This window comes from Dermacentor andersoni, chromosome 4 (assembly GCF_023375885.2).
Source record: "Dermacentor andersoni chromosome 4, qqDerAnde1_hic_scaffold, whole genome shotgun sequence".
In the NCBI taxonomy this organism is placed as follows: domain Eukaryota; kingdom Metazoa; phylum Arthropoda; class Arachnida; order Ixodida; family Ixodidae; genus Dermacentor; species Dermacentor andersoni.
Window position 1 is genome coordinate 13,654,351 of NC_092817.1, and position 14,356 is coordinate 13,668,706.

The window sequence follows — 14,356 nt, forward strand, 5'->3', positions numbered from 1 at the left end:
AATGCCTTGGCGCTGTGGGTTCCTTAATAAATATACAAATAAAACAAAAGACTTACATTAGTGAAAAAAAGCAAAAGCACTTTAAACCGGCATACCCTGGCTAGGAAGATGCTGGCCACTTGCAGTTTTCGGATCAAGAATGGACTATAGACGTGAAAGAGTGACGGGGCCTTCTGAATGAACGTGCCGCCAGCTAGATGCTGCTAACAACCTTTCTTGAAAATGACAGCTCTGAACGGACAGTGTCCCACATGGGTCTTTGATGAGTAGAAGACTGTGAGCATGGTCCCCATAAAAATTATGGCGGATGCTAGTCTTAACCAGCCTACCTGCTCAAAAAGCTTCCCTGCTTCAGCTTGGCTGGTTTCATGTCTTGACTTCCCTAAGGTTGCTTGTTATGGCATCACCGGCCTTCTCCCCAGCATGTGGTGTGCATCACGACAAATCTAATTGGCTTGGGGTAGCTTTAGGTTTGCTTCTCTCGTGCTCGTCACAGCAGCCTGAAGATGATGTAAACCACACTTCCTAGGTTCTTGTGAAGGCATTCCACGGCCCTCTTTGGACATGTCCATCAGTTTCTTCTGGGTTCGCTCTCTTAGCTGCCTTTCTTATGAGCCCAGCATTTGTATCTTATCAAGGTCAAGGTGCGTGGAAAACTTTAGCTCAGCCTCAGCAGCTTCCTCATGGCAGGGCGAAAATCAAGGAACAGACAAGCAATAAAGGAACCTCTCTGGGTGGGACTGTCCACAGAAGTGAACCTAGCACGGCTGAGCCACAGGCTCCCCGCATGCCTTTATATTCATAATTATTCATAACGTTTGAAATGACATGAAAGAGAAGGGCTAAGGTTGGGGCTAGTTGGCTCTACCATTATAGACAAATAAAATGCATATAAAAACTTACTAAGTAGAAAACCTTTTGCAAGCAAAACATTAAGTGAATGATCTTGCGTCACTATTTATCTGGTCACTGAAGGTGATACAGGCTTCGCTTTAGGTCTACAAGCCGAAATCAAGCCGACATTACCTGAAATAGTGAAATTAAATATGAAAAAATGCGCTCCAGTTAGCTCTAATTCGTTTGTGTTTCAGTTATCCATGATGGTATATGTTGGCTTGTCCAAGTGTTATGTGTGTCCTTCTCATGCCTATTTGTTGCTCAGTAGCCTGTTTTAATTTAGCATCAACGCAAAAATGTAATCGATACTTCTCCGAACTGAATCTTCTCATCTCCAAGCCACACGTGGCTGATTGTGCCTGAACATGTGTACAACACTGCCTCATAGCAGCTTTGATGTAATGACACTACCACTCATCGCCAGCGGCCGAACACATACACTGCTGTCCCAGTAAAAAGAGGAGGGGAGAGTGGAGAGCAAATACTGCTCGATCATCAAGTGTAAAAAGATGCGCACGCAGTACTTGCCTTTCGTGCATGAGACTCTAAGTACCCCGTCAGTTCGTTCTTGTGGGTTGCTTCCACTAAAAACAAAAAAATAGGGACATTTATTAACACAAGTTGCATACCTCATTATGCAAGACGGTGGATGCAAATATATGTAGCGATGACTTACACTCTTCTATCCTCTGTGTGTGCATTACTTCAAGCTCTGCCTTTTGTGCCTTGATTTCCTTTTCTTGGTTCCGCTTGTACTCTTCTATGTTGTTTTTGTACTCCTCTGTAGTTTCCATGAAGCAACAGAAAGCAACAACATATATCTATATTATGCAATAAGGAAACCTGTTATCGCAAAGCTGACAGAATACTATTCCTAAACTAATTTGGTACAATTAAAGGTATTTATTAAGGGACGTGTCGGCTTCCACACAGAAGCCTTGTTTGGAAAGCTTCTGTGTGAATTCCGAAACAACACACACCCTCGACAACACCATTTTCGTTAGCATTCTGTCAACTGCCTTTCTAATATGAATTTACTTCCTGACCAGACCAGATGTCGTCCAATCATTGATTTCATTCGTAGTTATCGAAGTCAACAAGACAGTGCTAGAAACCAATTCAGTGCCAGCATGAGTGGAAAACATGCATAAGCCAACTATTATATCTAAAAATTATTCAGCTGTAATTTCAAGCAGTACTAAAGGCTACGAAGAGTTAGTTAAATGTACAGACTGTGTCTGAAGCATGGTGGAAGATATATAGGTGAGGACACAGCGGCCCGCACCGGTCCCCGATAAAGTCCCCTAGTGTCTCTAAGTGCCAGGAGATGGCTGTTCCCGCAGTGACCCGGGGTGTACTGAGTGGCGATGCTTTTCTATGGGGAATACGCGCTTTGTGAATGCAATTTTTCCGGAAACTCTTGCTGATGAAGAGAAGAAAATACTTTTGCTGCACTGTTTCTGTGCAGCTTCGTTACTAACTCCAGTTTTGTGAAACAGCGGCTTCATGCACGTTTAGTTGAACGCGTAGAAGGCAATGAATTTTGGCGGGTTATTTGAACGTGCTACGTGAGTAAGCGCTGGCGCCCTGAAAACGGAGCTGTAACCATCGCTCGTCTATCTTTTTCTCTTGACCATTGGCTCATCATTTTCTTTGTGTTAGTTTGCCTCACGCCCGGATCGTTTGTTCGCCAGTTAGCTCGTTGGTTTGTTCCATAAATGACTGCAGCCTTTGTTCGAGCTTTCGTACACACCGCTCGTTCATACTTCCGTGCACTTGCTTATTACACTGTTAATTCATTCAGTCGTCTACTTGCTCTTGATTTGTCCGCTCGTTCCATTGTTTTAGTGCGAGAATACTACTAGCCTACCACCCTGGATTCCGCGGCTGCATCCTCTCAAGGATGCATGCATGCATGCATGTGAGGATGTTAACTTCAGCTCCCAAAAGGTTGTTCAGGGAGAGAAACCTGGGTATCACAAGCCCCACGGGTGGCTGTTTTGGAAACAGCCACCTGCCAGGGTAGTTGTGTATCACTTAACCGCTGCCCCACAGTGCCAGGAATGGTATGGGACAGTGAAACTGCATAATCTACGCATAGCAATGGCCCAGCATCACCTAACCCGACTCTCGAATGTGCTGTCGCGGAGTACTACGCTCGTTGGTGCAGCCACAGCATCCCTCATTTTATATATATATTTTTTTACTTTCACCTGTTCGCGTGCTCGAGCGCGCGCATGTTTTACTATACGTTTTTAGCAGTTTCCTTGCATTAATTTACTCTAGGTAAAAAGTGTGATAACTATGTTTCCCGAGTAGCTGCAGTAGAATAGCCGTGACTCAATGGTGGGGTGATGTGCTACTCATCCACCACATTGCAGCATCAAGCGCAATATCAACCTACTTCAACATGGCAGGGTGTTTTCTTTTGCTGAGTTAAGGAGCACCGGTTATATCTCCAGGTATTGCTTGCGTCTTTGTAGCCGGATTCAAAGCGCACATCTGCGTGCTTACTATGACATGGACCACCAGGACAGAATTGCAGTTCATGAAGACACTGTACCGCTTGGCTTACAACGGTCCAGTCCCACTGACAGCGCAGCTGGTAAACATCTGAAATTCCTGTTGTTGGAAGCTTGCCGCATAGTACAAAAGTGTTCAAAGGAAACGTTGAATTTTTTCACCTGTTGGACGAGGAGAGCCTTCGATGGAAGGGGTTGTCCTTATGGAGTTAGGATAACTACCATAAAGCAATAGCTGTGAAGTTCTTCTTGATGCACACATTGGTAGTTCCATGCAGCACTGGGTAGTTGAACCGCCAACAGATTTCATCGACGGTGGAGCTGGCCTGCGTTTCCGATGCTGCAGAGTCCTTGCTGGGTGTTGTGTCCCGATGTCCAATGAGGCAGCCCTCATGAACGTCAGAAATTAGAGAATTCTGTACACGTGTGCTCAACAAAGGAAAAGTCCTTTTCTGCAGACGCAACAGTCGGATCCTTGTATACAGGAGCGGAAAATGGTTGCCTCATCTCATCATGGTGGGGTGCTCTATAAGCCTCATCATTCGTGCTGACTTCTGCTGTATGTTTCTTCTTTCTGGGCCTTGCGGGTGGGGGTGATTTCCTGGTCATGGGCGACGTCCGCTTCTTTAGGTATGCCGGTGGGAAAATGCAAGGTATGGCATGACCTGCTGGCATGATTCTCTTTGGAACGTCAAGCAAAATGTTGCCAACAAACTCGGCGAAGTATCTTTTATCAACCATCATTTGCTTCATAAAGTGCTTGCTGCAAACGGCATCTTTTTGGCTCAGCACACGGTCTTTGTGAGGAATGGCTTCTACCCAGTCTTTTAATCGCTTTGAGTTGGAAGGAGCATTAAATAAGAATACATTTTCTTTGCAGCTTGTGTGGCCACTGTTGCAGTTTTCAACGAAGCACCTGCAGCTTGTCGCAGCAGTTTACTGATCACCACCGTGCCGCTGGGGCAGCACTGGCGTAAAAACGCAGTCAGCTTGCTTAAAGAGCTATGACGATGCTGCTGGCGACGATGCAAGGAACAGTGCAGGCCATGCGAACAGCATGTCTGACATGGGCAAACCGTGCGATGTCATCTGACTGCTATCGCAACGAGATCTTTCGTGTATGTTTTTGTTTCTTCTGGCGAAGTTTCACCACTAGGCTGGGCTGACGCTGTGATCAGCGGCGTGGTTCGCAGGAGTGTAGCTGGTACTTTATCTGGGACGCTTGGCCCGTGCGCATCACCCGTGCTGTGTCCTCACCTATATATCTTTCACTGTGGTCTGAAGGCAAGGATGTTGTGTACGAATGAATGAATTCTGGCGTTTTACCTGCCAAAACTATGACTTGATTATAAGGCAACCTCCGTTAATTTGACCGATTAATTTTGACCACCAGGGGATCTTTAATGCACCCCAATACACGGGACACGGGTGTCCTTGCATTTTGCCCTCCTCGAAATGCAGCCGCCATGGCCAAGATTTGATCCTGCGACCTCGTGCTTAGCAGTGCAACACCATAGCCGCTAAGCCACCACAGTGGATTATATTCTGTACGGCTCAAGCACTCAAGGATAAAGAATTTCTACACTAAATGGACAGAACGATGCTCTTCATTCTCACCAATTGCAATGCGGGCCTTTTCAATCTCTTCTTGTGATTTCCGCAATTCTTCAGACAGCTTTGGGATACGGAAGGAGTTATTCTGTAACACAAAACAAAACAGTATCAGGGCATGAACAATGCACAACACCCTTGCATGGACTGTTTATGAACAGGTGACACTGATAGCAGAGCCCATTTTCTGCGATGCACGTTAGCCTTTTCTCGAAGCAGGGTCATTTGATGCCTACTGCACCAATGGGTGCACTCAACCATCTCGGACTATATCTTTAAGAAAATAAGATGACTTGTACGACAGGAAAAGCCTTTTCTTAAAATGTCTGAGCTGAAAAAAGCTTTGTATATTTGAAGGCCATTTGATCTTTTTCCAAATGGTGACAAACCAGGTGGAAGAAAGAAAGAAAGCCAAAAATCGAACCTCTTATTAATTATCAATAGACATACATTATTATAGTGGGTAGTCACTTTTTTAAGCTTAAAATGTATGCCTCTGTCACAAAAACAATGCCGAGAAAATTACTTTCTTATCGTCCCTAGCCAATATCCAAGAAATTTAGAATGCATTTTCTGACACACCCTGTATATTAAAATTTTCACTGGAAACAGGAACTCCAAGCCAAACTATATTAATGCACTACACAACCTAATCTTCTGGCTCTTCTTTTGAACAGAGAGAATCACTTTTTAAAAACTTTCTGTAGAAATATTTTCCAGACTTTTAGAAGCACCACTAAGTGTTCAAACAATTCACGCGTAAACGTAGGCCAAAATGCCGCGTTTTCCAAGTTCAGCGTGGTTTTGTGGGACGCAGCATTGAGGCACAGATCAAATTTTGGCAGATAACATGCTTTGTGGACATTTGTATGAAAGTATTTATAGGATTTTGTATCCTACTATCTTTTGCATATAGCTTCTAGAAAACACCATAGTTTTGACATTTTTAGGAGGAAATTACAGGGAAAAAATAAATTAGGCAAAAAGTCATTTTCTAATAAAAAATATACATATCTACAAACTATAGTAATTTAATGTAACTATAAGTGGTAATCACCCAGTGGTATCGATTTAGACCAGAAATGAAAGATGACAAGCAGCAAGAATGAAGCTATGACAGTTCACTCACTCAATTGTCATCAGCCTAATGCAGCAGTGTTCCATTAATTTGACTATAATTAATTAAATGTTTTAATTACTTCAATCCAATCCGAGGGTTCCAGCCAGTGCCAATAGATTTTATTGGCCTCAATGTTCATTACACTGATACCGATTTTGACATTCGCCAGATATGAACTTGAATGGTCAGCATGTATGTCCTTGACCCCAATAGCGGCAGCGTCTGTCTGGCGACGCTTAGGGGACAGTGAACGTGTCAAATAAGCATCATCCGCCGGAAATGCTAATCTTCAGCCTGCCCTAAGATATTTAAACAAAATGGCAGTTCACAATGAAAGATAGTATTTACCAGATTCTAAAACGTGCCTCTTTTTCTAAGAAAATTGGTCTGAAAGGTGCTTGTGCGGTGTAATCACGTGCAAAACCAAAACTATGTTCACGGTGTTTGCGACAGCCTACTATCGGAGCCAGCCTAGCCAGCATTGAGGAAAGAAATGCTAGCTAGCGCCATTTCCATCACAATGTGATTAAAAAACAAGTTCTTGCGCAGCATGACGACACGCCACTTTCAGTTTTTGAGCGCAAAAGCTATTTCAAAAGACAAGTTATTTTACTGCTAAGCTAGCAACAACAAGTCATGTCACATGTTTTTGGCTTTCCGAGGAATTGCATTCATTGCAGGGCAAATTAACGAAATGGTTAGACTAGGTGGGGCCACCATCCCATTTGTGACTGTTGTGGACTCGTTCGACAAAACCAGAATATCAAATACACAACGGACCATGCAGAGGGCAACATGTAGTGGTTCATAAAGGTAAAGCCTGAGAATGATGACAATCGACATTAAGTGTAAATAAATTTCTATTCTGTGAAGGCAAAAAGTTAGCTAGTTTCATCTTTTTTTTTTGTTTGATTGACAGAATCTGAGGCATATTACAGTTTTCTTGCTAAAATATTCAATGCGCATTACATTTCTACTTTATTTACAAACTCCAATGTTATTTATATGTTAGTTTTCTGCTTTAAATCAATAAACAGCGTGTGTGTGTTCTATTTTGGGGCACGTTAGAATCAGGCAAATACTGCCAGATGAATGAGCAGCCCATTTCCGCATTTTATTTCTGCCTCTTTGACCCACCTGATGAAGGGACAAATTCTTTCGGTCCCGTAAGGGCTGAATCGACAAAACTGTACAAGACCACTGCAGAACAAAAGGCATCCCAGAAATTTAAATTTCCCGTGTCCTGCATCAACCAAACCTACTCTAGCTCTACAAGATTCCTGATCTTATCATCACATGCAACACTGTTGCTTCGAATGTGTTACATTTCACTCTGAACCTATTTTGCAAACTAACAGACAACCCCTTATTCTTGTCTACTCATGCTTGTGCAGCGCATTATAACAGTGTAATTCCATTTACACCAAAGGTACTGGCCAACCATTTATCTAACCTGTAACTAGAACCTTTCGAATCGTAATCGTATTCAACCTGCTAAATACACAGTACTAGCTCAGTGTAATATAGCCCCTGATTTCATTTTTGTTCTATTTCTTTCAATGTAACAATCTATTTCTTTCAAAAATTTGCATTGTTGGCAACGCAAATGCGGGCAGGTACCTGTGATGTCCGGGAAGTCTCTTTCGTTAGTTCTTTCTCTCAAGTTGCCATATAACAATTTTATTTTGGATTGAAGTGCTTAAAGAACAATTACATGCAAATGAAAGCAAAACTAATTTATAAACTAACCTGTTTATAACCTAAATCTTATAATATAAGTATGGTTGAAACCCACCAAATAAGTACCGTTATATTAAATGTTGTAGCCACATATGCATCAAATTTACCTGCAATCCGTGTTTTTCAATGCATGCAAGGCGGCGGCAATTGTGAAAACTACAACCAGGGAAGCAAACCAAACCATTCACTTTTAGACCAACTTAGTGCAACCACTTAACTTAATGAGAGAGGGCTCCTGTGTAGAAGAGAATGGCATTTCAGAATTGGGATGAGTGGAATGAACCGTGAAATACCTGCAATACTTGTGCATTGAGGTGCTGGATGATGACACCAAAAGAGGCAAATCCAGCAGAGGCATGCCTGAGCTGCAACTTTAGCATGGTGAGCTCCTTGGTTTTCGACTCACAGAGGGCACCCAGTCGCTGGATCTCTTTGGTGAATTCAGCTTTGGACTGGGCTTGGATTCGCACCTCTCCTATTTTACTGGGCCGACCTGTGCCAGGGCCCTGAGAAATCACTCGCGACGCTGCTCCTGCTGTGCCCTTCTTCACATCTGCGTAGAACAAGCAAACAAATGTGCATGAGAGATGTGCATAGAATAGACAGAAAAAAGCGTCTAAGGTACGCAACCATAACATTTTAACTGCTACACCCTTGCTCAGCAGCACTTTTCCCCTTACATAGTGTGTGCATAAAAACTGCAAGTCATCCAATTTCATTTATGCACATTTATGCAAAGAGTAATGTTTGTCTGCAATACATGAGAGTCCATTGCAGCGAAGTTGTGGACTGATGATATGGGTGCTCCATATTAAGTTTGACCAACTGATTTTTCTGAATGTGTGCCAATGTATCACTGCATGCGGCCATTTTTTCTGTCTACATCACAATGCAGCAACCATGGCAAGGAACAGAACCTGCAAACTTGTGATCCGCAGTGCAGCATAGCCATAGCAGTCAAGCCTCTGTGGTGAACCGTACAGAGTAAGGGAGTTACCACTTTGAGGGGGTCGCGGTGATCAAAGCTACTTCTCTTTGGCACTTCATGTGCGCTGAGCTTTACCTAATTGTGTACTGGTGTCAGAACAACGTTTGTTTTCTTCTTTGGCCCGAACACTTAGCATCTTGACATTGTCATCCCCAACATAATTAAGCAAGAAGTAAAGATAATTATTCAGTCAGTACATGTTCGCAAGGACCCAACTTGTGCAATAAAACTGACCATTAAGCTTAAGAAGAAAAGTGAATTCCTGTGCTCAATAAACAAGCAAGACATTTCTAGAGAAAGTGCAGCACATAAATGTTTAAGGCATGCAGAAAGAAACTTTTATTGTGCTCCTCAGCAATCACACACACACACAAAAAAAGTAAAGCATAGACTGAGAAGGCTTTTTTTATTTGGCAAGAAATAGCAAAGGAATGTACAACAAATTTTCTTGCATTTCTGATAATTCTTCAGCAGTATTTTTCTAAATATATGAAACGAACTTCCACTGCTTGCTACAAGCAGAATGAATGCTAAAACTGAATTAATGAATAAAAGTAAGAAAGGTGTCAAAATCGACTGTTAGCTACCACAGTCCCCTTTAAGCACACACAGTTTGAGAAGTTTATCTTGAGAAGTCATACATGCAATAATCATTTGTAGGATGATGGGACATATATGTCCCACTTTGCAATGTGTGCAAGAATGCTTCTCAGCAGCAAAGGGGCACATTTATCTCATTTATTTGCTGCTACTTTCTATCTAAAGGCTTCTACACGTCATGCAAGTAAAGTTTTGGAAATAGGTACTCGCCGACAGCAAGGGTGCAAAACCTAGACAGATTGTTTTCGTTGTTGGAATGCTTCCCGAACTTGGCCCACCTTTTCTCACAAGAAAAGAGTTCTTAAGATGCCTGATAAGCTATTTCTCTTTCTTGCATTTAAATTTACACCTTTCACTTGCAATAAGCACCCATTTTTGTATCTTGAGCCGATAGCAAGTCCACAAAACTCGCCCTTTAGAAAGCATGTGAAAAAGGCACTGATGCTGTTGGTGTTCAGAGCTCTGGCAAAAAATGCACAGAAACATTTTGTGTACGGCCTTCGCTTTGCCACTTGGTCTGTCGTGCTTGAGTTGTGCATAAGTGAAATTAGTTGCAAACAACTTCTAAGCACCTCATTTACTTATACCACACAAAAAATATCAAGTGTTGTGGTGCACGAGGAGAGTATAAATTATGTTGCATTGAGACTCTAGAGGGTCAATGGGACATGCATGTCCCACTTTTTAGAAAAACCATTTAGTGCCAGTGGGACAAATACGCCCCACTTTATTAAAATAAACGGTTTGATACTAATTCTAGGCACCTCACTCACTGATACCACACAAAACATTTCACGAATTTTGTCAAAAGTATACACCTCGTTACAGAGGGTTAAGGCTCTTAAATGGATCCTTTTCAAGAAATATGTACTATATAAGTGATCCCACAAATACATATTATAATAGGTCACATAAAGACATTTTGGGCTCATGTAATGGCTAATGCAAGACAAGCTGCAATGGGACATACCACAAGGAGGCCAGTTAAATAGGTTCAAGTTCGACATTGATTCAGACTCCACTTAAGAGGAAGCTTTAGCTCGGGTGCTCCTACCTAAATACTCAAAATACATGTAAAAGGAGAATTTTTTTCTCTCGGCAACCACTGCACCAAATTTGACGAGGTTTGTTGCATTTAAAACAAGAAGTTAGTGACTGTCGGTTTCCAATTTTCGATTTAGATCATTAATTTGTTATTACAAATTGGCAAAAGTCACAAATTTTCAGAAAACGAAACTATCAAGTTTACAACTCTCTAACTCAGCAAGTGAAAATGATATCACTATTCTTTAAATTGCATTTAATAGTACATCTAAAGCAGACAAAATTTATAGGTTACACGTGAATCTAAAGAAATTTAGTAATATGTAAATACAGCTTTTGCAGGACCCTTGTACACAACGTAACAAATTCACGTAAGATATAAATTGACATATCGAATTTGTCCGCTTTGAATGATCTAATGGATGCCGTTAACAGAACCGCAATATCTGTTTTTGATGCAGAGCTATTCATTTTTAAACTTCGTGCATCTATTTCTTTTTAACTTTCGAATTTTTGAAAATCCTTTTAATAAAATTCAGGCCCTAAATCGAAATTCCACTTCCAACAGTCACTAGAACTTAACATTCACTCTCAAATATAACAAATTTCATTGAAATCGCTCCAGGGGTTATCTCAGAAAAGTGTTTTTGCATTATACGTGTATTTGAATAGGCCACGTCAGAGTTGGGCCCGAGCTAAAGCTTCCTCTTAAGGAACATTCCATAAGATGGTCGCGTACATGCGAGATCTATACCCATATATTCCTCGTCTCTCAGTAGCAGAAGCCAAGGTCAGACGCCCCGCATACTCCTTCACTGACTGTTCCTATGCACACGCAGAAAGGGTGCGAAGCTCTGCATGCGAGGCTCGTTCACACCAGTGTGGCAGCAGTGTAGCCAGGATTTTTTTTTCTTTTAGGGAGGAGGGGGCACCCACTTGGCCAGGGCCAGATGGGGAAGAGTGGGCTTGGCGGGCTGCATCCTGATAGAAATTTTGGGCAAAGGTGGGGCTAGTGCTGCCCCTTGTGCTATCTTGTGTGCGTCTTATAATGCATGTTCGTGTCCGTAGGGCAACCTCACGATGTCGTGCATCGTGAAGTTCAAAAGTTCAGCGAGAGCAGTTCTTTCAGCACTGCTCGCGCTGAACGAACGACGCTTTCCCATAAGGAAGGGCGGCGCCTTCGGATGAAAAACGTCGCCGGAGCTAAGCAGACGTCAAACTTTGCGAGCGCAAACGAACTCGGAAGGGCGGAAGTCAAATGGACACGCGCACAACGCCTCGAACGAAAGCGGAACTCTGCCCCACGCACGAAGGAGTGCGCCGTCGTACGCAGATTCGCAAGCGAGCACGCATGCGTCGCGAAGGACGCCCGACAGCCGTCACGTGTTACATTGCGCGTAGTCTGACGCTGTGACCGTGCCTTGCTTCTACTGATTGGAGCTGCTATGCATGCCGCAGTCCCAACGCTGCACGAAACGCCGCAAGGAGACGTGCGCGCTAAAACAGCCTTGAGCGCGAAAAAGCGCGCGGGCGTGTGCGCGTCGCACGTCTTCCGAGGCAGCGGCAAGGGTGGACACGGAGGGAGGCACGACGTCGTGCCGCGAGGTCCTCGCGGACTTCTATTCCAGTCACGCCCGGTCCGCAAAAAAGACAGAGGCCTCTCTCCCTCGCGGGTCCCGTCGACTGCTCCGTAGGACAGAAGAAAGGCACACCGGACGTCCCGCGGACGTCGACGCCTCCTCCGAGTGAAATTGGTTCGCCATCAGAAAACGGTTCTCCCAAGAAAGAGGTTGTCGCGCAACGTGGAAGGTGCGGCACTGCTCGCGCTGAAAGAACGACGCTTTCTCATAAGGAAGGGCGCTTTTAGATTAAAACGAACAAAGAAAAGGCGCATGTGCGCACACACACACACACACACACACACACACACGTGACTTTTGCTTTTGCGCGAATGTTCTTGGCAGAGTAACACCTGCCGGCGGTATCGGCGAGAGCAGCAAAAAAACGAAGCGAGTCGAAAGACGCGGAAAAGGGGCGCGGAACACGCACGATGTCGGCAGTGTCCACAGGCTCAGCAAATGACGGCAAGCGGAGGAAGGGTTCGGGACGTCACCGTCTCCACGAGAAGCTAGTCACGACGCGAGACAGTGAGCGATTGCGTCGACATAAACGAACAAGGGGGAGAGCCGCGCGGTGAGCAAGGCGAAGACCGTCTCGACTGGGGCGCGAAGAGCGTTAGCCGGCACGTGGAAACCCAGCTGGGAAGCCCAACTTTGTTTGAAGTAAAAGAAAACGAGACCATCACTGCAGCGCCATGCACTTTCAAGTGAAGCCCTAGCTGAGTAACACGAACCCGCGAACAATATTAGGAACACCGCGGACACAACCGCAGGTTCTGTACCAGATGTCACACTCCAGACAAGTTAGAGATTCGATCCACGCGCCCCATGCCTGTTGACTTCACTTGAGGCCTCACTTTCGAGACGGGCGGGTGTATATTTCACTCTGGCCGTTAATTGGAACAACACACAAAGTAAGAAAAATCGTGACCTGTCACTTGATAACCATCCACTAGCGACACATAAGCGTCCGCCGCTCTATATGAAATGCCTCCTTCCACTGCAGAGCCCGCAGACAAACAACGAAGAGGCAACCACGCCGCCATAGACTGGTGCCGGGTGCACGCGCACAGCGGAACTTGAGCCGGCGACAAACAAGCCGGAGAGACCCGTAACTCACGGCCAGGAGATAATGAACGAGCAGTCAACGACAAAGGACAAGTGCTCCTTTCGCTCTGGAGACAGGGAGCGAAAGAAAGAAAGCACGTGACCTTAGCTAGCGACGTGCCAGCATGCTGTGTGCCGCGCGGGTCACAGCGGGAAGCTGTGGGATGGATGCACACGCGACCGTGAGACGAGCGAGCGTGAGCGCACACACACACGTACTAGGTCCACGTGCGACGTTTCCGAAGAAGTCAGCGACCCCGAAGGCCAAGGGGGGGAACAGGTAGGTCCCAGGTCGACCGGTGCCGTTCGTCGGGGCCCAGCGGAGATAGCGCCGCTCAAGCGTGGACGAGGCTCCGCCAAGCCACCACACGAAAGGTGCTGCCGCTGCTTCACACAGACGGGAGACAGCCGCACGCACCAGTTCCTTCCGATGTTTAATTCATCGCGCGCACCCGTCGCGGGTAAGCGGAAGAAGTCGGACTTCCTGCGCAGCTTCCGTTAGGAACATCCACAGCGCCAGTCCGACCGCTCAGGTTGACCTCCATGTGAAAAGCACAACGTGTTAGCCATGTTATTCATCTATATCCCAATGAGCGCCGTTGTAAATGACAAGGATCTTACGTGCCAGAACCATGATCTGATTATGAGGCACGCCGTAGTGGGGGACTCCGGATTAATTTTGACTGCCTGGGGTTCCTTAACGTGCACCTAAATCTCAATACACGGATGTTTCTGCATTTCGCCCCCATCGAAATGCGGCCGCCGTGGCCGGAATTTGATCGCAGACGTCGTGCTTAGCAGCGCAGCAACCACGGAGGGTAAAGCGGCGTTATTAACTTCAATGTACAGCTTTTTGTTGATGTAGCATTTTAGGTTGCCAAAAAGCGTCGAGCTGGTGTTCCTTTCAATGCATCATGTACTTTTCGCGAAGAGTTCCGCACATCACAGAAGACTGGTCACACCAAGCCTAATTTTACCCCATACGCGCGAAGGGTAGCATAGGCGGGAGCCAGGGAGCAGCGCCCGGGCCGGCGGTCTGTTAGGTCTGACAACTGCACTGAACGGAGACAATGGATGACAGGCTTGGGCCATGCTTCTTGAGAAATCG

General features: G+C 44.9%; 1 protein-coding gene across 4 annotated transcripts in view; it reads right to left on the minus strand.

The window, feature by feature from the left end:
* Positions 1–14,356, minus strand: part of LOC126535961 (uncharacterized) — a 146,733-nt gene that overhangs the window by 21,020 nt on the left and 111,357 nt on the right. For all 4 annotated transcript variants that reach the window (XM_055073407.2, XM_050182839.3, XM_050182840.3 and 1 more), the window contains 4 exons: positions 8,184–8,443; positions 5,037–5,118; positions 1,574–1,678; positions 1,426–1,481 (listed from right to left, as the gene is read on the minus strand). In XM_055073407.2, the coding sequence (XP_054929382.2) occupies positions 1,426–1,481; positions 1,574–1,678; positions 5,037–5,118; positions 8,184–8,443 (503 nt within the window). The remainder of the gene's footprint in view (positions 1–1,425; positions 1,482–1,573; positions 1,679–5,036; positions 5,119–8,183; positions 8,444–14,356) is intronic.